Source organism: Myotis lucifugus, unplaced genomic scaffold (assembly GCF_000147115.1).
Source record: "Myotis lucifugus unplaced genomic scaffold, Myoluc2.0 scaffold_21, whole genome shotgun sequence".
Classification (NCBI taxonomy): Eukaryota; Metazoa; Chordata; class Mammalia; order Chiroptera; family Vespertilionidae; genus Myotis; species Myotis lucifugus.
In genome coordinates this window covers 3794656-3820863 of record NW_005871069.1, presented here as the reverse complement: position 1 = coordinate 3820863, position 26208 = coordinate 3794656, and the positions used below count along the sequence as shown (strand labels likewise).

At 45.3% G+C, this 26208-nt stretch overlaps 1 protein-coding gene across 6 annotated transcripts in view; it reads left to right on the top strand.

The window, feature by feature from the left end:
* DUSP22 (dual specificity phosphatase 22) overlaps positions 1-25440 on the top strand; it is a 56906-nt gene extending 31466 nt beyond the window's left edge. For 5 of the 6 annotated variants that reach the window (XM_006085720.3, XM_023751411.1, XM_023751410.1 and 2 more), the window contains 4 exons: positions 9738-9787; positions 20136-20210; positions 22506-22677; positions 23133-24287. In XM_006085720.3, the coding sequence (XP_006085782.1) occupies positions 9738-9787; positions 20136-20210; positions 22506-22677; positions 23133-23315 (480 nt within the window). In that variant the 3' untranslated portion in view covers positions 23316-24287. Of the gene's footprint in view, positions 1-9737; positions 9788-20135; positions 20211-22505; positions 22678-23132; positions 24288-24978 lie in introns of those variants that run through there. The other variant, XM_006085721.3, reaches the window with a different exon arrangement.
* The last annotated feature ends 768 nt before the right edge of the window (positions 25441-26208 follow it).

Sequence of the window (26208 nt, the reverse complement as noted above, 5' to 3'; positions counted from 1 at the left end):
TTTGTGATAGTGAGGGAGTCTGCCACCTGGTCGGCTTAGCAATCTGTGAAAGAGACTACAGTGTTTCAGTGTCATGTTGCTGCCTGGGTAGAGGCTGATTGGAGAAGGAAAACCATTACCTTGCCAAGAAGGTGAGGACAGCTAGGACAGGTGCTCTTGTCCAGGTCTCTGAGACCTCTGGGAGAGTGCGCGTGGCTCTACACTAGTTCCTCTGGCTCGTCTGCTTGTGGCCTTCAGTGCCTGGTATGCGAGGTGCCACGTTTGCAGGTAACAAAGGACTGCCATCGTGGTGGAGGCCACTGACAACAACTTGCCTTCCACAATTTACTTCGCACCCACCAACTGCTCTCAATATATTGCATCTAGTGTCCGTGTTTAACCAGTCCTATATTAGAGGAAAACCCCTCGTCTCTTTCTCTCACAGAGTAGGAAGAGAACTGAGCACAATTGATGATTAAAAGTTGCAGTCCTGAGGACATGGCATGCTGTATCAAATGTTTAAATGTCAAGGGAAAATATGCACAGAATGACTCCAGTCAGCAAGATGACTTCGTGAAGTGTCACTGTCTAGACCAGGGCTTGGCACACTTTTTCTATCAAGGGCAATACATATGCTGGGCTTTGTGTGCCCTGAGGTTTCTGTGGTGGTATCCTTGTCCCCTGTAGTGTGAAAGGAGCTCGAGATAATGTTAGTGAGCAGATGTGGCTGGGTCCCAATAAATAGGGGCCTCAGTTTGCCAGCTCTGGTCCTCACAGCCAGGTGGATGGAGCATAGCTGGGACAGACCTCAGTGACTGGGCCAGTATCTTCCAGGAGCATGTGTTGGGTCCAAAGCTTGGAGCCATTTACTCCACAATTTAATGCAAGTTCTGGAAATTTCTGAGCATTTTGCCTGCTTTCACCTTAGTTATAACTTTCCTTTGTTAATGAGACCAGTCACAGTATCCTGCTGAGACCATTTAGAGCATATAGAAAACTAAAGATGGAGGCCTAGCCCTTTGTGACTACTTGAAGCTGTCCTGCCCGCCTGCCTGCACTGGACCGTGGCCCAGGTGCCTCTGCCCAGCCTGGGAACAGTGCTCCTCTGCCCAGCCTGGATTGGTGTCCCTGTGCTTAAAATTGTAACAGTGGGTCTCCCTTCCCATGTATTCCTTCCTTTACTTCACAGCATTTATTGGTGATCTTTGAAGAGAGAGGTGCTAGAATATTGAAAGAAAGATGACTAAGATAGTATCTATGCACTGAAGGGATTGGAGATCTAATGGGAGAGACTTACCATTTACAAGCGGTCATTGTCCTATGTGCTGGTCCCCTAGTGCCTTCGTGCTGGCTTCGTGAGTGGTGTGTGCTGTGGGCACTAAGAACAGGGAGCTGGAGTGAGTCCAAGGAAAGGAGGGGAGAGGGAGGAGGGGGAAGCCTCTGAAGAGGCAGTGGGTTACATCTGGGAGGTTTTCCTGAGAAAGTGCCACTGGGAGGAGTCCTGCAGGAGAAGAGTATTCCAGAGAGAAGTGACCACAGGAACCCGGGGAGGAGGGCAGGAAAATACAAGACATTTGGGGAGACTCACAAGTAGGCCAGGATGCCTAGAGAGCTGGGGAAAGTAGCAGGGTGAGAGCATGAAGGGGAGGTCAGGGGGTAAGCTGCGAGTCAGTATTGCAGGACTTTGGAGAGGGTCTTCTTCATTTTGCAAACAGGAAGGACCCACTGGACTTTTTTTAGCAGCCTAGTTATGACCAGATGAAAATGTACCTTCATATGTTTTACAAGGGGTATCTGTGGAATACTCTTGAAGTTTCTACTGCTGATTTCTCCTGATAATTCCTAAGCATGGGTTTTCATTCACGATAATTTTTATATGGTCATTTAGCATTAACATTAATTAAGTAATACTGTGCCATTACTTGGTTTGGAGACACTGTTGAAACTGGCCCTGCTTTCCTCATGAGTCACATTGAGTACATTAGCCAGTCCTCAGACAGAACTGAAATCACAGAAGAGGGCTTGCGGTGGTGGGTTTGAGCTGGCGTGAGCCTCCCTCGCTGTCTTCCCATAACCCACCCTTATTGGCTCGAGGAAATCGGATGTGCTGGCTGTGCCCACGTTAGCCTTTCATTGAAATAGCTTGAGCAAAAATAAGCATTTGGGTCCTCATCTGTTGATCTGACAAGTCAAATATATGTCATTATTTGACTAACCTGAAAGAAGTCAACAGGTGTTAGAGGTTTCTCATTTGCATTTTTTTCTCACAAAATCAAACCAAGGGCTAAATCTTGTCTCTCCACTCTGACCTTACCACCCCTCCTCAACCTATCAGGCACCACAGAGTTCTTGGAAGTTGTTATTTGTAGTAGTGTTTCCTAAACTTAGCAGGTGCAGGAAGAATCGGTGGCAAATAGGTACCGTAAGAAAATTCATCTTCAGTTTAAAACCTGGACTTAAAACATGAATTATGTTGCATAGCTAAAGGACTGTGTTTATCCTCTGCTCATTTTCTACAATTATTTATGTGAGACTTTTGTTACAGTACAAATAGTTAAAAAAGATGTTCAAGAATATCACCCCTGGGACCTTACCTGGTTTTGTTTTTTATGCTAACTTCCAGTTCTTAGTCTACAGGTATATGTAAGTTTTTGCAGATGTAATCTTTCTATGGGTATACTTTTGTATTCTACTTTTCCCCCTTAAAATGTTATTGGCTATGTGAAAAGTCTTAAATTCAGAAGTAATAATCAAAATGCACATGCCAGGTATTGGGTTTGGCTTCCATATTTCCATATCTGTAAACTGGGTGGGAATATCCACATGCTTTCTCTGTAGCGTGCACTCTGCAGTGAGGGGCCTCGATAAAGAAGACTGGTCATCCAGTCCAGCCTCTGCATTTGAAAGCAAGTTCAAGTTGGTGATTGCCCTCTCTGGGTTCTTCACAAGTGTGGCCATATTTTTTTTTCAGGGTCAAATTACCTTTAGGTTTATATAAAATTCCAGGAGTAGTCAAATTCATAGAGACAGAAAAGTAAAAGGGGTGTCCAGGAGTTGGGGGAAGGAGAATATGGGGTTGGTGTTTAATGGGTACAGAATTTCCATTTGGGAAAATGAAAAATTTGGGGGGAATGGATGGAGATATAAATGTAAATATACTTAAGCCACTGATCTATTAAAAATGGCTAAAATGTTATGTGTATTTTATATATGTCATGTATAATTTACCACAATGAAATATAGTGCAAAGAGTAGTTGTCTCAAGGGGGAAAGACTCTTGTTTTTGTAATAATACACTTATCCTAGGGGGATACATTCCATGACCTCCAATGGATACCTGAAACCCTGGATTGTACAGAACCCAATTTATATATATGATATTTTTTGTCCCATCCACACATATACTTTAGGGCTTCTCCTCGACATAATCAAATTGCCAGCATCACTCCTGTTGCACTTTGGGGCCATTATGAAGTAAAAAAGGGTGAATTGAGCACAAGCACTGCGATTCCTTGACATGTGATCTGATAACCTAAACAGCTATCAAGCGCCTGAAGGGTGGGGAGCATCCACAGCATGGATGTGCTGGATGAAGGGATGATTCGCATCCCAGGTGGGATGTAGTGGACAGGCAAGATGTCATCATGCTACTCAGAAGTGCATGCAATTTAAAGCTTATGAATTGATGGAGGTGTGGAACAGACTGACATACCTCCGTGTAGGGTTATGGCAGTGGTTGGCAAACTGCAGCTCATGAGCCACATGCAGCTCTTTGGTCCCTTAGGGGGACAAGAAGAGATAAACCAAAGAACTTATATACTTATATGCACAGCCCATGGACATGGGCAATAGGGTGATGAAGACCTGGGGGTGAGGGAGGAGATGGGAAGAGGGGGGGAAGGGAGAGAAATGGGAGATATCTGTAATAGTGTCAACACTAAAAAATTTTTAATGTGAAAATTAATTTAAAAAACAAAACAAAAGGCTTATGAATTGTTTATTTCTGGAATCTTCCATTTAATATTTTTGGACTGTGGTTGACCGTAGGTAACTGAAACCACAGAAAGCAAAACCTCAGATAAGGAGGGGACTACTGTATAAGCTGTGGTCTTGCTTCTGGTCAGGTGTGGGATAGTCCAAATTTAAATTTGTTTTAATTTAATGTTTCTTTTTTGTATTCAGTTTTGTTGAGAGTATTGTGAAATTAGCTCTTCATAGGGTCCCCGGTTTATTTTGCTTAACTCACTAATGGGTGTTAGATGACTAATTTTAATAAAGAGTTCTGTGTTTGGGAACTGCAAAGTTCAATTCATTGTAACACTCTGATATCTCGTAAATGTGGTTGTCGAAGAAAAAGTGCCACCTCCCTAAGAGGACCTCTCCTGTGTCCACACCTATGCTGCTGCTGGCACTTGATGGGCTAAGATGAAAAACCAAGGTTTCCAATCATTAGCAGCTAAAGTGACTCTTCCATTGCTGAGACGTCCCTATTCTGGCCCTTTGAAAACTCCCTCTCCTGCTACTTACATTTTCTCTTAGGTTTTGATGGGTCATTGCAGAGAATATAATTATATTTTGTAACTAGCTTGCATTAACTTTCCTGGGAGAGAGGAAACAGATTTTGAAGGGCTTTATCTTTCCTTTGAAAAGTAGAATGTCAACTAGGTTCTTGAGATGACTCTTACTTACGATGTTTCAGAAAGAAAAGACCAGTGAATTTTAGAAATTGTACTTGAAAAAGCGAGAGTTTGATCTCTTTACTAGTCCTGAAATCAGAATCTTCCCCTACTTTGAAGTCTTTGCTTGCATACCATTTTAGGTGTATTCTTTCGTTTCAGGCCCAAAGGCCAAAACTTACTTTTGGTGGTTACTATGCTTGTTGAAACAGAAAACTGAACAATATTAGGACTTTTGAGAATGTGCATTTAGAAAGCTTTAACCTTTTGTTCAAGAGCCTCTGAGATACTTTCTAAAACTACTCTCAGCCACTGATGTCTAATGTTTCTTTCAAAGCCCAATACAAAAACTTGATCCAAGAGGTTTACTGGGCAGATCTCACGTGACTCTTACTGTCCTGTGTTTTCCTAATCTTTTCTACATTATGTCTGCTGGTTGGTATGTTCCTTGGTATTATGAATATTCCCTATGCGTGTGGTCAGTATAGATAAGAGCTTTTCTAGAATTCTCTGCCTTTTTCCTCTCCCTAGCCCCCTCTTAGGCCATGCTCTGAACATGTCAGGCCATTTAAATTGCCAAAAGAAAGGAGCTGCTCTTTCTTTTCCTTCATAGAAATCATGAGAGTCTTAATGCATAGACTCAGTTTTTGGGAGGGTGTGGGGAGGGGGGGAGGTTCTGTATTTTAGTGCAGTCTTGGGCCAGCTGTCTGAACTGAAAATTTGTAATGTGACATTTATTAGCTCTATAAAAGTTTAATATTAATGGCTTTCCACCAACCACTTTTTAAAACATCATGGAAAGTACTGAGTTTTTATTTATTTAGTAAGAATTTTCTTTTAAAAAGGAGATAATAAATTTTAGCTTTATGTATTTTTTAAACATTAGAGGTAATGTGAAGTAGTAAATACCTAAAATGCTATGCTAATGGTAATGCTGCTATTTTTAGAACTTACGATTTTTTTCAGATCGTTCTAGAATATTTATATTCTTTTGTTTTACTTTAAGTTTGATATACTTTCCATAATTTAGCTGCAGACATACACAGGATATCCTGTCCCTTATCTCTGTCTCTGTGGACCTCAGTACTAGAGAATGGTCTTATATAGGTCCAATTGAAAGGAAAATCGATTCCATATCACATTTGCAGAGCCAGGTCTGTTGCTACTAGGATAATTTTAGGTTTATCCAGACTTCTCATGGTGTTGTGATCCTTTGTGCTGCCCCACTCCTGCAGCTTTCTGAATTAGTAATTAACGGCTATGAACTGTACACATGTGCAGGCATCCAAAGCCTTTTTCAGGTACTTGATGTTCTGTAGCCTGTGGCCTCCAAGAGAGATACTTTCTGTGCTTTGTTAATGACTAAGCCAAGATAAATAGATGGTCTTGGGGGCAAGCAGCTGAGCATTTCGACAGTTTTGACTCCTTTCTTTACTCATTTGCATAGGTTGTTCCCTTCTCATTGTAGATCACAGTGAGATGCATCTTAGCCGGTCCCACGGGAGCAGGCAGGCAGGAGATCAGAGTCTGCAGAGTCATGCAGTGTGCCTTGCGCAGCGTGGCTGCAGGTCCGGCCTGGTTTCCTTGCTCACAGGGATAAGGCATGGGTGCCTGGCAACATTTTCCTTCCCCTGCACTTCTTGTGGTGTGATCTTTATGTTTTTCGCCTTGTTTTCATTATCAGCAGACATTTAGTGAGTACCTACCTACTATGTGTCAGGCACCATTCCAGGGAAGGTTAGTGTTGTATCTTTGAGAGATCCTACCTTATGTTTTATATTTTCTCTGTCCTGCCTTAACAGTATGGGATCCCCAAACTCATGGCCGAGAGCTATTGTGTTCTTCTTTAGAAGCTTCACAGATGGGAAGCTGTACATGCAGCATCTCAATCCCAGCCAGTGAAGGAAGGGGAGGGGTACACCACACACCAAAGCAGCCTCCTCCAAAGTTGCCTTGTCCCTCTCGTCTGCTGTAGCTCAGGAAGGAAGGGGTCCCCTTTGTCATTTTCCTGCCTTGTGGGGCTGGCCTCCTTTCCTTGTACATTATGCCTAAGGAAGCACAGTGCTTTCTAACCACATTGCTGTTGGCATTTAATGCTCTAAATAAGCTAAGAGTTTTTTAGCCTCCGCTTCTTGCCACTTTCTTCCTTTCCTTCATTTTTTTTTCCCTCCAATATATGGACTATGCTGACTTCAGATTCTAGATTTTAGATTTTAGAATCAAGTGGCTGTCAGCATGTGTGACAGGCAAGCGTCTTCACTTTGTGAGGGGAACCATCTCAGCGTCCTTGATTAATTTATGTTGCTCGGACTGATGATCACAGTGGAAGGGAAGGTGGGAACCTGAAAATCCTCTCGTCCCTCTGGAAGTATTCTGAAAGAGGTTGGAGGAAGTGTCTGGAGGAAAGAATTTCACAAGCTTCTGGGCCTGATCCATGGCCAACTCTCACTTTAAGAAAAAAAAAGTGAGTCATCTCAGTGGTGGATGTATGAAATGATCATTGTGTGATCTACACCAACAAGTTTGTTTGGCCTCTATGGACAGAAGGAGTGAAATGACTTTTTTTCACAGTATAATATCCATCCCATTTTCTTTCCCTTTAAATCACTGCACCAATACCTGTCTGATTTTGGAGGTGCTTGGGAACTTCAGACAACTGCCTCAGTCCTTCCAGCAGAGCACAGTACTGCGTCCAGGGAAACGGAGACAGGGGGCAATTGAGGACGACAAAGCAAGATGTGAAAGAGGAATAATCTGCTGGTTCGCTTTCTTCTGGCAGCTGATTCTTAATTTTTATCCTTGCTGCGTTAAAGCCTGTGCGATCTCACATAAAGTGCTGCCATCTGGACAAGCAGTGATAAAACGTGTCTTCTTCAAGGCCCAAAAGACCCTTTGTTGGGAGATGTAGTGATTGACTCAAAGCTGGAAAAAATATATGTTTGGGAACTAAGTAGGGAAATGAGTTTTTTTTTCTAGCCTCATAAAAGTAGGAGACAGGAAGGGGAATTCTCTTACTTGTGTCTTCGTGGCAGACAACAGGTTTCACGCTGAGTCCGCGTCAGCAGGAAGGGGTTTGTTGAGAGCTTATTTATTGTCTCCTCAGAGAAGCTGGAGAAATAGGATTTCAGCTGAAATTCCCGGAACAATTCCCAGACCATATCATACAACTGGCCCAGTGAGGTCTGCTGCCGCCTCTGCCACCATCTGCACCTGCCCAGCAGGTGCTCTTTACCCATTCTACTCTTCCCATGTCCTGTTTCCAGATCTGCCTGGTGTGGGTTTGTCAGATGATGGAACCCGGCCCTGAGTCTGCACCCTAAAAGCAAAGGAGGATGAAAAATGTAGTTGGTGTGGACTCTGTATTGAGAAAGTGGGGTTCACTATGTAAGGGAGCATCAAAATGTGGAGCTGTTCCCTGGCTGGGTTGGCTCAGTTGGTTGGAACATTGTGCCATGTACCAAAAGTTTGCAGGTTCAATTACCGGTCTGGGCACATACCTAGGTTTTGGGTTCAATCCCCAGTCGGGATCTTTAAGGGAGGCAACCAATCAATGTTATCAATGTCTGTCTCTCTCTCTCTCTCTCTCTCTCTCTCTCTTTCTCTCTCTCTCTCTCTCTCTCTCTCTCTCTCATCAATAAACATGTCCTCAGGTGAAGATTTTTAAAAAATGTGGAGCCCAACTAGTGAGGTTCAGAGGTTGAGTGTTGGCTATGAACCAGGAGATCATGGTTTGATTTGGTGGGGGCACATGCCTAGGTTGCGAGCTTGATCCTCAGTTGGCGGGGGAGGGTGTGTATGCAAGAGGTGACCGATCAGTGATTCTCTCTCCTCATTGATGTTTCTATCTCTCTCTCCCTTCCTCTCTGAAATCAATACAAATATAGATAGATAGATAGATAGATAAATAGATAGATAGATAGATGATAGAGAGATAGATAGATAGATAGATAGATAGATAGATAGATAGATAGATAGATAATTTTTTAAACGTGGAGCTGTGACAGGGTTTGGGCCAGCCACAAATTTAGATGTTCCTTACAAGACTACATTAGCAAGTACAGCATAGATATTCCTAATGACAGGAATTAATAGTAAAATTTTAACAAACAACTGCAAACTTTTCAAAAGTCCTAGAAGACATTATTTTATGACTTTGTCTGCTGAGGGAACTATAGTTGTCTAAACTATCCTACATGCTTGTCCTTCATTTACTCTCTTACATTGGTTTTTGTTCCAGTTACTGATGGGTTCCCAGACACTTATTTCTCATGACACAATGGCAAGAGTCCATGAGGTTAGGCTACCAGAGAGGAGGCTTAAAAATGGTCCATTTAAGTCTTTATGAAGCCAAGGTTGCTGAGACATCTAGTCTTTGTATTTTCACTTGACACTGAAGACCTTTTAAACTATACTTTAAGTCCTTCTGACGAAGAAACAACTAAAATTTAATAAAACTGAAATTTAACCTGATTTTTATGCAGCATAAATTGACATAAAAATTTTTATAGAAGTTTGTTTTTTCAAACTATTTATTTTTTTAAAAAAACCTATTAGTTTAGTAAATAAGTTTTGCTTTTCTGGAAAGGAGACATAATAAATCACATTACTTCCCATGTGTCGAAACTCCTATCATGTAGGTACATCAGTGAAATTGAAATCTCCTCATACTAAATTTGATAAAGAAACTGTACCATAATGTTACAATTTTCAGATATCATGTTAAGGTTTTACTACCAGTGGATCCTAAATAAAATTGATAAAAATGTGAAACATGAAAACGAGCATCTGAGGTGAGGCCTCTGGAATTTGTACCACTTACTGGGAAGTACCCAGTTGTTTCACTTTTTGATACCCCCTGTCTACAAGCTGTTTCCAAACCAGAGCATGAACATTTGTATACACGGTCATGGAAAATAATCAGGAACCTTAATTAAAGAGTTTTCCCCAGTTCCTTGGCAACAAAAGATGAGTGACAAACTTCTCCTTTTTATTTTTTATTTTTTTGACCTTAGTAAATAGTTCCTTCAAATATCTTTCTATACTGGGTATCATCTTTTAAATTTATTTTTTATCATTCTACAGGGGGTTAAATACCTGTGCATTCCAGCAGCGGATTCACCATCTCAAAACCTGTAAGTTGTTTTTTTTCTGTATTATTTGGGGATATTAAAAATGGCTAAAGGACTGCAACGTCAAATATGGAAAGGAGAGTAGAGTCTTGGGGCCGCGGGACCCTTGCTGCTATGCACAGCTGCTGCCTCATCAGAGAGGAGGTGAGGCCCACGCAGGTGTGAGCTGCCCAGTGGGGGCAGCCTGGAGCCAGAGGCGAGCTTGGTTTGCTGGTGGTCTGTACAGTAACTGATGAGCAGTCTGTAAGAAGAGTCTGGTTTTTAAAAAGGACCTCAGATCGAACCATTAGCATGCTCATCCTTTCTCTAGCAGCAAACCCTTCCAGGAGCTGTGGGTTTTGTGTAAAGTAACACATCCAATAGAAATAGACTGTAAGCACAATGCAGTCACACTTAGAATTTTGAGTTTGCTGGGAGGCGTATTAAAAAAGTAAAAAGAAATCAGTGATAAGAATTTTAGTAATGTTTTATTTACAATAGTATATCCAAAATACTTTCATTTCAACCATGTGCTAAGTATTTTTAAATGAGATATTTTACATCCTTTTTTTCATACTAAGTCTTCAAAATCAAGCAAGCTTTCTTTACACTGCCAGCACATCTCAGATCGGATCAGCTTTATGTCAAGTACTCCACGGCCACATGTGGCTAATGGCCACTCTGTGGCACAGTGTATTTGTAAAGTCTGTCCGAGTCCAGTGAACAGATCTTCCTGGTTTAGGAAAGTCCAGCCCTCTGTTTCTTCACAATTGAATACATCTTTGACACAGTTTTGTCTCTACAAAGAGAAATGTGTCCTTGCTATCTTTTCCAGATCAACAGCCATTATATGGAGACCCATAGGAGTAGGCTTTGGTAGAATGGAGGACAGGTCTCTGGAGACCCACTGCAGTTATGGCTCTAACGTTCACACTCTTTAGTTTCCAGAAGTGATCCAGAAAGGCCATGGCAGGGAGTAAAGTTTTACTGAAACATGGATTTGAACCTAGCAGGCTGAGAGCCTAGGGGCCGAAGTAAAGTATTAACCATTCAGTGCACTCACATTCCCCAACCTCTGCCTCTCAGGCTGACCTTCTGCTGTTATTGGAGGTCAGATACAATGACACTCCTAGAATTACATATTACTTCTTTCCATCAGGAAAGTTAAAAGCTATGGTAGTGTTGTGAATTTGGGATTCCATAGACTTGTCGGGACACATCCCTTGTGATTCTCACATTCTATTGCCTGCAAATCCTACATATCAGAAGTACGGACTGCAGAATTTTACATGTAGGATCCCAAGTATCTAGCCTCTCTAAAAGCTATCAAAGTGGGACACTAACCAAACTTGATTTTTCACTGCTGCAGAGAAGAGAAATCACAGGCTAGGCAGTAATTTTGTGCAATCTACCTGTTTGAGAAAAAAATGGGGCTAGATGCAGACAGATTGATGTGGGGAAGGGTGAGAGGGATAGGTCAGGGCACAGGTGGTAGATCAGGAAAGGGCAGGGGTGCTGGGGTCCAACCCCAACAGGTCCAGGGGTCCCCAAAGGTGTGGACGGAGTCGGCGAAGAATGAATGACATGGGGTCAGCGTTCAGTTGATCAGCATAGTTGAGGTTCTCCCTCCAGGATCTCCAGCGAAGTTCTGGTCAGGATCTCCAGCGAAGTTCTGGTTAGGAACTCCAACCAAGTTCTGGTGCCATGTTCTCTCGCTAGGTTCTCCAGCTAGGTTCTCCAGGTTCTCCAGCCAGGTTCAGTCACCAGGTTCTTTAGCCAGGTTCTATGCAGGTTCTTTTGCCATGTTCTGTCTAGGTTCTCCAGTGAAGTTCTGTAGCCAGGTTCTGTCCAGGATCTTTTGCCATGTTCTCTGCCTAGGTTCTGGTTAGGATCTGACGATGATGTGATGAGGATCTGATGTGGATCTGATGAGGATCTAATGAGGATCTGATGATGATCTGATGTTTATTGTCTTGTTACATCTATATTTATACCAGCCGATTTTAATCCTGTCAATTTCTATTACAAAGGTTAAGGCGTTTCTTATCTCCATTCCAGGGAGTAAAGATTATGTAGCTTAACTACCCGCCTGGCACTTAATTAAGGGGTTGTATCCCCTCCCTAACCTCAGGGAAAAATCCCCCCCTGGGGAAACAACCTTTCTCAGAGAGGTGACCTTGGTTAAAACACATAGCACCAAGAAGGGGAGCAAACATTAAGAACAGTATGCCATATACGCCAGGTCCCTTGAAACATATGCTGTGCAGATGTTTCTTCTCTGCAGCAAGGATGGACCGGCTCCCGGCACAGGGGTAGATGGAAGTGGGGGCAAATACATTCTACCCAGGGCTCATGTTTTCAAAGTGACTCTCCACATTTCCTAGGAAAAGTCAATCTTTAAGATTGGTGGAGAAAGGATTTTACTAAGATCACTAGGAAAACAGTAGTAGCTTAGGTCTGGAGGGAGGGGAAGATGCTTTAGAGAACTTCCTTGGTTACGAGTTGTGCCAAGAAACAGAAGTGGTTGGGAGGGCATGGTATGTACGGAAGGAAGTGAGCCACTTGCCTTTCTCTGAGCCCACAGCAATCTTCTGCCTGTATTTTGGTGGCTATTTTTAGAATGGTTGCTTTGCTCTTATCTCAAACTGAGATTCTGACATACTGTTGAATTTGTCAATACCTAATTGGCTCTCTGACTCTTTGGAAGAATCAAACTGTAGCACATCTGGGCATTTGCTGTTAGGACACATGACCACCTGTACTTTGCGCTGCCCCTCAGGGTTCTCAGCGCAGTTACGCGTGAATCTCTGGGCTTGCCAGGACAGGACCCTGACTTTCCACGTAAAGGTAGAGCAGTGAGTGTCCTGTGCTATGTGGATAAGTGAGCAGTAGACCCAAAATTGGAGATCTCAACTTTAAAACAAGTTTCAAATACCTTGGGCAAGTCAGTTCTTTCATCTGAAAAAGGCCTGCCTTTAGGATTTTGGAGGTGAGATCATATATGTGAAAGTGTTTTCTATGAACTCTAAGTAAGCACTTTTGAAAATAAGAGGATATTACTGTGTCTTGGGAATTACAGAAAAAGTAGTTGAAAATAAGTTTCGGTGTTCAGGCGGCCTGCTTCATTTCCTTGGAAGGTGTGCTTGTGGAAAGGTCAGGTGACAGGAGGGGGCAGCAGCTGCTTCTGGCAAAATCAGCCCAATCACCATCATCGTGGAGCCAGAGGATTAACCTATAAGATTTGAATTAGTTCTTGTCTGTGCCAAATATATACAACGATGTTGTTACAATATGTGTGGTTTGCCTCTTAAACCCTCTCCTTGTATTTGGATGAAAGCGTAGTGTAGGAGAGGAGTTTGCAGTTGGGAGTTATTGCAGCATCCATGTTTGGGGCTAATGATAGAACTGTGCAGAGAATGCATATTGCTGCTGTTGGAGTGAAGTCTTAGCAGAGCACAACCTCTATTGCAATTGAAAAACTAAGGCCAGACCATAGTTCACCAAAAGGCAGAAAAACTGGCACTCTGCTGCTGGGAGTTAGGCATATAGGCATTTGTGTGGTTCTTTAGGGAAACTTATTTTTAAATCCTTTGTAATAGCAACACTTATGCATAGTAAGATTTTGGGCATGATTCTATAAGTTTTTCTTGCTCTACTAAAATTAAATGGAGAATATGGAGTTAAGCTGAACTTTGAGCATGCCTTGTATGTTAAGACAACCTATGAAATAGCTTTTCTCTTTACCTGTTACAAATGTTTTATTGGAAAGCATCACATGCCTTCTAAACCAGCGGTTGCCAACCTTTGGACCTCATGGACCACCAGTGGTTCACGGACCACTGGTTGGGGACTGCTACTCCAAAAATTTCCTTAAACCAGTGGTCGCCAACCTTTTGGACCTCATGGACCACCAGTGGTCCACGAACCACCAGTTGGCGACCGCTGTTCTAAACGGAAGCATGCTTTCTGAATATAAGCAGACTACTAACTTACTATTGCAGGTGGAACAGTTGACTCTGTTTATATGACCTATCTCATTTTGTGTAGCCTGTAAATATTAGGAACATTTGAAGGCTAGAGTGAACCTTCATTTCTGTATGATCAACCATTGTGGGTGGTCAGAAGATAAATAATCTTAATGCTCTTGCTAACAAAAGAGAGAGGGATCGTGTCTCTGGGTAACCCAATTAGAACTGGTAGTTCTTTAGTTCAGCCACTTGTAATTTATGATGCCTGAGAGTTCCTATTTTTTTTTCCTTTCTATAAAGGATATTGTAATAATAATAATAATGCCTAATAACCAAGACTGGCAAGGTTTTTCAATATTTTTAATTGATTTCAGGGAAAGGGAGAGTGGGGAGAGAAAGAATCATCAATGTGAAAGAGAAACATTCTTTGGCTGCCTCCTGTACATGACCCGACTGGGGATCGAACCTGCAACCTGGTGCCCTCACCAGAAATTGAATAGGTGACTCTGGGTGCATGGAACGATGCTCAGCTAACTGAGCCACACCAGCCAGGGTGAGAGTCCCTATATTTAATGACAAAATAAATTCTAGAAAACTGTATTGCTTATTGTTTTAAACTTATGTATTTTAAAAATTATTTCCAACTTTGAATATAACTTAAGGTTTTATATCCTAAATCTTTACCCACAGATTTCTATGCCCACAGGAATTCTTCTGCTAATTTTGATCTTTGAAACATTGCTGTCACTTGGTATTCAGTTGCTGCAAACCCGCTGCCCAGAAAGGTCAATTCTCTATCTTGGCCTCAGTACTCACTAACTCCCCATCTGATCTTCCAGGAACTTGATATGCAGAAACCTGGTTTGAGATAACTTAACACATTAAGATAGCGGTTCTCCACTTGTGGGTCGTGACCCCTTTTGGGGGTCAAATGACCCTTTCACAGGGGATGCCTAAATACATCCTGCATATCAGATATTTACATTACAATTCATAACAGTAGCAAAATTATAGTTATGAAGTAGCAACGAAAATAATTTTATGGTTGGGGGTCACCACAACATGAGGAACTGTATTAAAGGGTCTCGGCATTAGGAAGGTTGAGAACCACTGCATTAAGATTTTAGTTCTGTTTCCCCAACCACCTTGCCTTGCAAAGTCAAGGCACATGAAAATTCAGAATCTCATAGTGGCGATAACCCCCCAGATCCAGGCTGCCCACTTTGCTTGACTTGTTACAATTAGGGACATCCTGGAGTTTGTATCAACTGCACAGCTGCATGTTCTCCAAGCGGCTGATGGAGATGGGTGGTGAATTAAGGTTTTGGAAATATTTGCTTTTGCTTTCTCTCTGTGCTTTCCTAAGGAAGCTGTTTTAACCTTACTTCTCTCACTGTAAAATAACTCTCTCACACAATTTTTATAGTATTAGGTGAGATAAGTAGAAGTGTTTATGAACACTAAGCATCTGCAAAGATAAGATTTTAATTTCTGTGTATTCAAGTAAGGAGTGATAATGTACTTTGAAAGTGAGTGGTTAGGTGTATAGCAGCTTATTTGTTCATTCTTATTTTAATGTTTATTAAGTTGGCATTTTATATGTAGACATCATTAAGGGTATAACTCTTATTTTTCATCTTCTCCTTCGGTCAAACGCAGGAGCTTGGTCTGTGCTGGGGAGTTGGCAACATTGTCTCATTATCGTAAAGCCTTCATGACGTCCCCGGGTTGGGAATCAAACAGATTTCTAAACTGCTTGAGGTTCTCCTGAAGAGAAGAGGCATTAGAGTACAGAGAGCTGATATTTAACAATTCAATAAAACTTTCTTGCCTCATTCTACCTCCCTGTCTTTTTGTGTATTTTTATTTAGTGTAGCTGATGTCCTCTGTACTCTCTCCTATTTACATTTTTTTTTATTTTCATTGTTTAAAAAACAATTTTGCAAGATCAGAGCTAGGTGGCCCTTGATGGTCCTTCCAAACAGATGCATACACACATGAGAACTTCCACACACGTGCTCACACACGGCTCCTAAGGACATTGCAGTCTATAGGAAAGAGAAATATGTGGAAAGTGTATATTGCATTTTTCATAAGGCTTTAACTTGAACTATTTTTTAGTCTTAGACTATGTCTTTCTAGTGTTTGTAGTGTTGAACTATTCTTTGTGAAATTATTTTGTACTAAATGGTAAAGAGGGGTTTTTTTTTTTCTTGGGTGTGTTGGTTTTTTTTAGATTGCTTTTATCTTCCCAGCTGGTGTGGCTCAGTTGGTTGAGTGTCAACCTAAGAACCAGGAGATCATGGTTCAATTCCCCACCAGGGCACATGCCCAGGTTGCAGGCTCAATCCCCAGTGTGGGGCATGCAGAAGGCAAATGATTAATGATTCTCTTTCATCATTAATGTTTCTATCTCTCTCTCTCTCCCTTTCCCTTCCTCTCTGAAATCAATAAGAATATATTTAAAAATAATAATATAAAAATAAAATAACCTTATTTGCCAGAATGAAAAGTAAGGTGCAACCAACCTGATTGAAAAATGGGCACAGGGTCTGAATAGACATCTTTTCAAAGAGGAAATACAAATGACCAAAAGACATATGAAAAGACTAGAGGCCCGGTACATGAATTCGGGTGGTGTCTGGGAGGCAATCGGGGGCGGGGCCAGCCAGGGGGAGGGACCGAGGGCAGTTGGTGGGCCAGCCCCACCCCCTGGTCGAACTCCCAGTCGGAACTTCCAGTAGAGGGGACAATTTGCATATTAGTCTTTTATTATATAGGATATTCAACATCGCTAATTATTAGGGAAATGCAAATCAAAACCACAAAGAATAGCTATTAGCAAAAATAAATTATATACTAGTGGCTTGGTGCACAAAATTCGTGGCTTTGCTGTCTGTACGGCTGCTGTGAGTAAGCCCAGCTGCCATCAGGGTGCTGGGCCATTTCTGGGCTTCAGCTTACGGAGGCAGAGTCCTCACAGGACAGGACTCCATGCCCACAGGGAGATCGCAGCGACCAAGACTTGTAGTCTTGGAGTATGAAGATGAACACCATATGGTGTTGCTTGGCTGCTCTCTGAAGGTCAGGAAAGCATGGCTGGCCCTGGTTCTGGTCTCTGGATGGAGAAGGAGGGGTTGGGGATGCACTGTCCACAAGGAGGCTAGCACAGACTGAGGAGGAAGAAGAGGAAGGGCACCTGGGCAATACAGCTGTGGGGCTGTTTGCTGAGCCCCATGAAGGATATCTCTGCTGAAGTGCCCTCTGCCTGCCCAATGGGTTCCCTCTGGGTGGTCACCAGCAGAAGCATCATTATTGGGTGAGTGTGGAAGACACATGGCCCCAAGTGTTCCCTCTGGATGTCAGCAGCAGCATTATTGGGAGAATGTGGAACATATGGCCCATGTGTTCCCTCTTAGTGTCAGCAGCAGCAGCATTATTGGGTGAGTGTGGAGCACACGTGGCCCAGGGGTTCCCTCTGGGTGTCAGCAGCAGCATTATTGAGTAAGTGTGGAACACACGTGGCCCAGGGCTTCCCTCTGAGTGTCAGCGGCAGCGGCATTTTTGGAACACTTGCAGGCTGTGCTTTCCTTCTGAACCAGCAGGCTGGCTTGCTGAGTACAGAATGTGTGGAAGCAAATACACAATGAGGAGCAGGAATAGGGAACCTGTGTTTATGGAAGCAGTTTGTGGTGCGATGGTGCCTCAGGCTATGCTTCTGCTTCAGTCAGAGGGTGGAGCAATATCAGAACCAGAGTCGTGGGTATTTCCCACTGTGGAGGAGGGTGTTTAATGGCCAGGGCTTGGGCTTATGTCATTAGCTTCCCTGGAAATAACCCCCCACTCCCTGCAACACACCAAAGCAGTAGTGAGCACGCCTGCCTCCTGGCTTTTCTTGGAAAAGGCATTTCTAGGAATGCCTGCCTGGCTTGGCCTCGTGCCTAAAGTGTCATGAGTCAAGTTTCCTGGCAGGGCTCTGAGCAGGCACTTTGTTGGTATTGTTGCGCCCCTGGGCCAGGCGCTCTGGGCTCTGCAGGGTGCACAGGAGCCCTCGTGGGCTCGTTTGCACTTGCACTGGATGCAGTTAGAGCTGGAGGAGTAAGGGTCTGGTGGGGGCAGAGTGAGGGCCCGTCCTCAGCCCCTTAGTTCCTTTACACACTGGCTCTAGGCCGTGGCAAGCTTAGATTTGCCCTCCTGACCACACCCACACCCCCCACCTCTTATTCTGAGATGTGACAAGGCTGCTCTTGAACCCAGATACACTCCACAGTGCTTAAGACCTAGGTTCCATTGTGCACATAGTTTGGGATGTGCAAGTATAAAAACTGGACATAAGATGTTCCCACTCCGAAATTTCAGCAAAAGCATTCGTGTGTCATCTTTGCAAGATCTTGGTGATTGCCACAGCACCAACCCTGTCCCCAGACAGCAAGGCCTGCCCGCCTGGTGGAGCACTGTTAGCTCCTGTGTCACTGGATGCTTTTGCAGTGCTCCCAGACAGTCTGTTGTTTATGCACTAAGGCAGTTGTCATTTATTCCTAGGTGTGCTCTTCTCTTTTTGGTTGCCTTCTTCTTCCCTGCTGTCTTATCCCAGATGCAGCTCTCCCACAAAGGATAGGCTGGACCACAGGCTGTGGCCTGGGAGGCTTTTCCAGATCCCCTGGATGTCCTAGTGTGGCTGGCCTGGTGACAAAGGCGTGCACACTCTAGCTGCACCCTTGGCCACTAGCCTCTAGTCAGGGGTGGGCCTGGCTTCTGGGCCGGCTGTCCGGCTTGGATATACAGTCAGACCCACTTACCCCTGTCCTGTCTCCCCTATGCAGTGGCCTCCAGAGGAGGACAGGTCACACTGTGTAAACCACGAAGCCGATTGCAGACAGTAGCCTATAGCCACTCCTAAGCCAGAAGAGTTGGCTCCATGTGTTTAAAACTGTTGAATTAGTTGCTGATATCAGGAAGATTGTATTTGGTTATAGGTAACAGAATATCTGATTGACAGTGTTTTAAGTTATAAAGACATTTATTACTTAACTCCTTGACCCAGAAGTCTGAAAATGGATGCTCCCAGGCCTAGGCAGCAACACCTTGATGCCCCCCTATCCATCCTGCTACCCTTCCACTCGGAGGCCTGTCACCTGTGGTCCCAGGCATCTGATGCAGTTCTAGGCAGAGTGCTCACTTCCAGTGCCCTGGCAGGAAGCCTAGGGCAGAGATAGCTTTCCTTTCATCAGAAGGAAAACTTTCCCAGAAATCCCCACCACAAGCTTTCCCTTCACTTCTCAGGCCAGAACTGAAGAGAATAGGGGATTCTGAAGACTGGGCTTGCTGCTGCCCCAGCGAAGTCAGTGCAGCCGAACATGCTTCGCCACCTGCAGAGCCAGAGGGTTTCACTGCATGCTCCCCATTGCTGGGTTTGAGAAATGGGAGACTGAGCACCGAGCCCTCACCTGCTTGCAGGGCCTGGCCTTCAGGCTGGGCTCACCCCGTGCTTACACCCCTCCACACAGTTTCATGGCTCCACACCCCGCTCTAAGGACTCTCAGCACTAACACTCAGATGTCAGGATTCCATCAGGAATCTTTTCTTGCCCACTTTACACCAAGCCAGTCTTTGGGAGTAGAGTTGCAATGCCCTGAGTCACTTTGCAGATTTATGCCTGTCCCAGAGTGGCTAGGCACCTGAACTTAACACTACAGAACTTCTCTGTAGTCAGTGCCTGTGGCGATCATCGCATCACACCTGGATTTCCCATTCTGACTAGACACATGGCAGCAAAGCTGAGAGTCAGAAGTGAGGGTCATGGCTTATTGTCCTAGAGAACTTTAGAATCCATGGAGCATGTTGGCATGTAAAACATTATTCCCACTACAGCAGAGGTTAAGGGGAGCCACGGGGCTTTCCTGAGGCCACACAGCCACTAAGCTACTGAGTGGGTAGGCGTTGGAGCTGCAGTTGTCATTTTCACACAGCTCTCCTGTCACAGACGGGACAGGAGGAGGCCGGTGTGGAAGACTTACTGGTTGTTCAGAGTGTCAGAAGTAAACTAGCTTTTCGGACTTAGGGAGCCTGCATAAGTGGGCACCTTCCTCACCAAAGTGGCTGTAGGGTTGCCGGTGTGCTGCCAAGCATCAGGGGGCCAGACTGACTGTGGGGCTGGGCAGAAGCCACCCACCATGACCACCAGTCAGTGGCAGTAGAGAAATTCCAAGCAGCCCAGAGGTGGGCAGCCCTCAGGCCTCAGCTCCCCAGGCCTCGGGGTGTGTGATGGGCGCTGACACGCAGGCAGCTCTGCCCGACATTGTGGCCAGGAAGCTGAGTGGCCGAGACCTTCTAACAAACCTCAGGTGGACTTTTTACCATGTGTTGAGTAAATGAATGTCACTTCTCTCTTTTTCTCCCCTCAGGACAAGACATTTCAAAGAAAGTATTAAATTCATTCACGAGTGCCGGCTCCGGGGAGAGGGCTGTCTTGTCCACTGGTATGTATGCCTCTTGCCTGATAGCCGTTCAGCTTGGTCGATTCTCAGGGCTTCCCTGTGTGCAGTTAATTATTTCATCTCCTAATGGTTTTTTTTCCTCCCTCGAAACCTCAGACACACACCCCACTTGAGTCTCCTCTTTGTTCAACACCGTTGGCCTTCATTGAGAGAGAACCCTAAAACTTAGGTTTTTCATCTTCACAGGTAGGACTTCTATAGGGACTGTCAGGCCCCTGGACAGCAGAGCCTTTGTGGCCAACCTCTGCCATTCTGTCAGAGCAGCCTCCATGGAGGGCACAGACTGTAGGTTTGTCCCTGAGCCCTCAGGGTCTTTCAGAGCACAGTTCCTTCCGCAGAGCTGTGATTGCGTGTGTGGTGGTAGCACCGCGTCACTGTAGTACTGCGTCACCGTAGCACCAGAGTGGCGGCTCTCTCTCCATCTAGGTTGGGACTTTGTGTGTGTTTGGCTTTGAAAGGATCTGAATAGACTTAGAATTAAGCAGTTACATACAGCTGTGCCCCTGGATTCGGCTGTACTCTGGGTGTGGATGTAGGCACACATACATATACATGCATGTATATACGCACTGCAGAGGAAGGGACTGGGACAGGTGGAGCTGAAGGACAGCACACGGAGCCTGGCGCAGAGTGAGCTCTCCCAGAGTGTCGGCTCTCACTTCACTCCCTCATTTTTCTGTCTTCCTCTGGCAGCATCACTAACCTGTATGGGAGGCAGCAGCCAAAGTCTGGAGCCATGCTCAGTGTCAGAGTGCAGGCTGAGTACCTGCCTCTCTGCCTTGAATGAGGCTCGATGTTGGCCAGCAGCTTGAATCCCTGTTGCAGTGAAGCTCTCTGGAAATACACTAGCGCCGCTGGGCGTGCCACTGCCGAAGTGGGGGGCAGCCCTGGTGGCAGAGGGGGTCCAGTGCACAGTGTCCACAGGGGTCATTCATGAGAACTGTCGTTTGTCCTAAGGGCCAGGGACCCGTCTTGAGGGAGCAAAAACATAGATAGTTTGATTGCTTAAAAAGGGTGTTCTGCAGTTTTATAAAGTTCTTGAAATAGAGTGCTTATTTATTTTACTTTTAAAAAGAGTAGGACATGTTATAAATACAAATGGTGGGTTTTGTAGCATTGTTTGCCTTTTCATTAAAGCTCTTTGGGGCCATAGCTGGTTTGGCTCAGTGGATAAAGCGTCAGCCTACAGACTGAAGGGTCCCAGGTTTGATTCCTGTCAAGGGCACATGCCTGGGTTGCAGGCTTGATCCCCACCCAGTAGGGGGTGTATAGGAGGCAGCCAATCAATGATTCTCTCTCATCATTGATGTTTCTACCTCTCTCTCCCTCTCCCTTCCTCTCTAAAATATATATATATGTGTGTGTGTGTGTGTGTGTGTGTATCACTTAGGGAGTGCAGTTGGAGCCATTTAAAGGGCAGTTTTGAACTCCTTTCTCTACCTGGACTTCTAGGGTTCCAGGTTGCAGCTCAAGAAGATGTATTTTTTAAAATATATATATTTTATTTTATTGATTTTTTACCGAGAGGAAGGGGGAGGAATAGAGAGCTGGAAACATCGACCAGCTGCCTCCTGCACACTCCCCACTGGGGATGTGCCTGCAACCAAGGCACATGCCCTTGACCGGAATTGAACCCGGGACCCTTCAGTCCACAGGCCGACACTCTATCCACTGAGCCAAACTGGGTAGGGCGAGAAGATGTATTTTTTAAAAAATTTCATCATTTCTGAGATAAAGCCTTACGGAAGAGACATCACATCAAAGTGGTTTATTAGTGTTATTACCATATTGATAATATTATTTATATTTAACTATCTGTAGGTCTCATAGTCTAGGAATTTGTATTTCATACAGCTGTGCAAATCTGAATATAGACTTTTCTCAAAATGAGAAATGTGCTAAACTTCCCCATCAGAAACCGTTACTAGAACACTCCAAATCTGACGCAGCACAGCCTTTCCTTGACCACCTTACTTTGCATATGCATTTACAATAGGTCCCCTACTCAGCCTGCTAGAGACACGTAACCCTTACTGCCCGCAGAGCATACACATGGCTGAATTTCAGAGCACGTGTGTGTGTGCTCTCAGGTCCTCTGCCTGGTTGTGTCCATGGTTGAGGGATTTCCAGGTAGCATATTGGCTTGCTGTCCACTCGCAATCCAAGGCAGGAAGACTCTAGAATCAGGTCCATAAAGTCCTTGCTCCAAATGGATCAGAAGGTAGACTGCAGACCCTAAACCTTCCTTGCCCACGGGCCATTCTCTTGGCCCCACAGCCTGGCCGGTGTCTCCAGGAGTGTGACTCTGGTGATCGCGTACATCATGACCGTCACTGACTTTGGCTGGGAAGATGCCCTGCACACTGTGCGTGCAGGCAGGTCCTGTGCCAACCCCAACCTGGGCTTCCAGAGACAGCTCCAGGAATTTGAGAAGCATGAAGTCCATGAGGTAACTGTGCTCCAGGGACTCGGGAGGTACGCAGCACACTCTGGGAAGGTGCCTGTCTTTCCACACAATCCTGGAAGCATGGAGGTTGAAGTTGGAGAGGCCCACAGAGGACATCTGGTCCAAGGATACCTTACCTGCACCCCACATGAAGTCCTCCCTGGTCCCTGTTCACCAGCCACAGCCACAGGATATCACCCTTTACGATCTTCCTTGGGCCCCGTGTGCTTCATTTCTCTCCCTGGGGGTCAAGTACTGTTTTCTAGGTTTGGCTGACATTCATGTCCTCAAGCCAAAACCTGAAGAAGCAGTAATTTCTCTTCTTTGACACTGCCTGGCCCACCACAGAGCTGTGACTGCCCATGCCCATGTATTTGCCAGTTTGTATGTAACACGTAAAAGTCTTACATGCATGCCGATGTGTGTGTGACGTTTGCTTTTCTTTTCAACTCCTTCAGTACCGGCAGTGGCTGAAGGAGGAGTATGGAGAGAGCCCTTTGAGGGACGCAGAAGAAGCCAGGAACATTCTGGGTAAATATAAAGAGCAGGGGCGCATGGAGGCCCCGCCCGGCGCCTGGAGGGAGAGCAGCTTTCAGGCCCTGCCTCCTCTGGCCTACAGCAAGTACCCTACGGAGACCTAACACTGCGACCTGGTGCCTGCCTTTCCGCCAGGCGACCTCGTGTGCGGGGTGCCACCTCGCCTCAGAGGACAGGAGGGGAGGCTGGCGAAGAAAGTGGATCCAGGCTCCTATCCAGGACCTCCCCAGCCCTGCCTCAGGCCCTTCCACTCTGTCTTCCCAAAACTTCTGCACTGTCTGGAGGCTGCTCGCTGCCCACACTGTCACTTGCCTCTGTGAGGGTCATTGTGCACATGTGTGTGTGTGTGTGTGTCTGCATGTGTCTGTTTGCATGTGTGAGTGTGTGAACAGTGACGAGCACTCTCGGTCCACACTGCCAGCTGCTACCACCCCCTTTCCCTTTGCCCAGCGCTCCAAGTGAGGGCTTTCCTGTCAGCATCTGCAGTGCTGTGCAGCCAGAAGCAGCCCTTGTCTGTGAACACGCACTGAGAACTTGGGCAGTGGCTGAAGGCAGCCACCCCCAGAGCACAGGTGGCCATGGCAGGGCAGCAGGTGGCCAGACTCCCTCTGAGATGGCTTCGGGGGCCTTGGAAGATGTGGCGGTCAGTGTTCTGACCATTGCCTAGACTTAATGACTGCCCCAGGATTGGGCTTCCTGCTGCCTCAAGTCAGGTCCCCTTGGAGCCCATCATGTCCCCAGGTTCTGTGTGGTATTTGTTCTCTCTGGCACCCACTGCATTTTAGTTCCATGGGGAGCACTACCAATTCAGCCAAAGCTGTATGCTCTGAATGCCCTGCCTTTCTCTTCCCTCCAGCTTCACTGACTCCCAACCACTTTCTGTCTCTCTCTGCCAGGGGCCCTTCCAAAGGCTTGCTCGCACTTTTAGGTTTGGGGAAGAAAGAACATTTATTAGGCATTGTAGCAGTTTGCATTTAAAGATACAATTTTAAATGTGCACTTATTGAGCACCTTTGTGTATGCTGTGGATTTGATATTTGATCTCAGCTACCTCATTAAATGTTTTTTGAAAAGGCGTTTTTCGTGGTTCCAGTCAACTCTGCCTCATAGTTGAAGATGTTCGGTTGTGATTGTTTTCTGAAGCCAAAGGGAAAAGCATCAGTGTCACTGAGCTATTTAAAGTTTCTGATTTGGGCTCCAATAATGCTTTCTGGTGGGTAAAATTCCACATTCAGGCCACGGCCAGCAGGCAGCAGAGCACCTACAGCTGCAGCATGGGCCAGCGGGCATGCCGGCGTGCTGCAAGCATTTCTGTGCCCAGCCTTTGTACAGCTCCAATGCTTCAGCGCGCAGAGCCACGGAATGGAAACCCATCCCTGGCTTCTCCCTAAGGAGGTGCTGCACTCTTTCTCTGATGCTGCCACACAAGGAGCCTGAGTAAGAGGTTTCCCGTGCTTTAGAGGGTGTGTCACAGGTGAGCTCTTGGGGGATCGGGACAATGACATCTCCCAACTCTACGGGCGTACAGGCCCCAGGTATTCAATAAGAAATGTGTCCATGGACTTCCCACATACAGATGAAATAATTTGCCTATGAAGTACACTTTTCCTTAAACCAAAAATAAATGTAAATATGTTAACTAGAAAGTATTGAAGATATCAGTTTGAATGCTTAAACGTATGTTCACTTATGAGCATCAAAATATATTCCTGTGGGTCCCGAAATGCTGTCTTACTATTTGTTGCCAGCACTGTTCTTTCTCCACAGCCACACCGGGCGTTCTGAAGTACTGGGCCTTTCTCAGAAGACTGTAACGCACCTGAAGTCGGAAATGCTGCAGAGCCATCGAGTTTAGTCTGGTGCTGCCAGAAAGAAAACCTAGAGTTTAAGTGTCCAGAACTGTTTTGTGAACTTGTCTGTTGTTTTAAATGGAGTACCTGTGTAATCGTGTTGTTACATGTTGAGCACTGAGGACACTCTTAGCGAGAGGACATGTTTTTGCCTTAATTCCAGTGCTGCAGCGATGCCTTTGACCACAATCTTGGTGCCTGGGCAGCAGTCTCGACAGTCCTGCTGCCATCCTGACTGTAGCCTCTGGTCACGTGCTTCAGTCTCCCAGCTGGCCTGTCTCTCTTGGTGTGTCTTACCCATGGTTTATGTTCTCTCCATGGTGACATTTACCAACAGCTACACACTTTTATTAATAAAAGGTAGCGTAGCCACATTTAACTTTGTGTTCAGAGCATCCTTCCTTAGCTAAGGCATGGGCGGTGCGTGTTCCTGCCTGGGAGGGCCATGAAGCAGATTCGGAGCCTGCTCCTCCAACACAGATGCTGATTTTATTTTAGAGGCTGTTTTCCTCCGGGGGAAATACAGCAGACACTAGGAAATGTGAACCAATTTCTCCATGGGAGAAAAGTCAATCCATGAAAGCAAGAAGTTCAGAAACGGGAGCTGTGTGCTGCTGCACAGGGTGGGAACTGAATGCCAGCAGTCTGGAGTGATTGCATCTCACACAGAGATGGCCCAGCCACTCCCCTGCCCCCCGCCCCCGCCCCCCAGCACTGCTGCAGGCTGTTGAGCGCAGGTTCTGATTCCACCCCCAGCTTCTAATGTGAAAAACCACAAACTGGCTCCAGGAACAATTTAAGTTGACTTCCTACATTGTCCTTGTTTAAATCCAGTTTGGGGGGTGGGAGTGCTGGGGTGTAACTTTTTACTTCAAGTACAGGTTTGGCTTGAACTACAGGCAGGTGTGCATGGTCCCCGGCTTGCCATATGTTCCAAGTTTCTGCTTCCAGTGCCTGGAAGCTCCTGGCAGGGGGCTGGAGCTGTGTTGGGCTAATCTGGTAGCAGCCCCTGGTGGGTGAGATGACATGGCATTGATTAGTTTGTGGCATAAATGTTTATTCTGACTCAGCAGGCTTGCAACCAATTTGACCCAGTGGATAGAGAATCGGCTTGCGAACTGAAGGTTCCGGGGTTCCATTCTGGTCA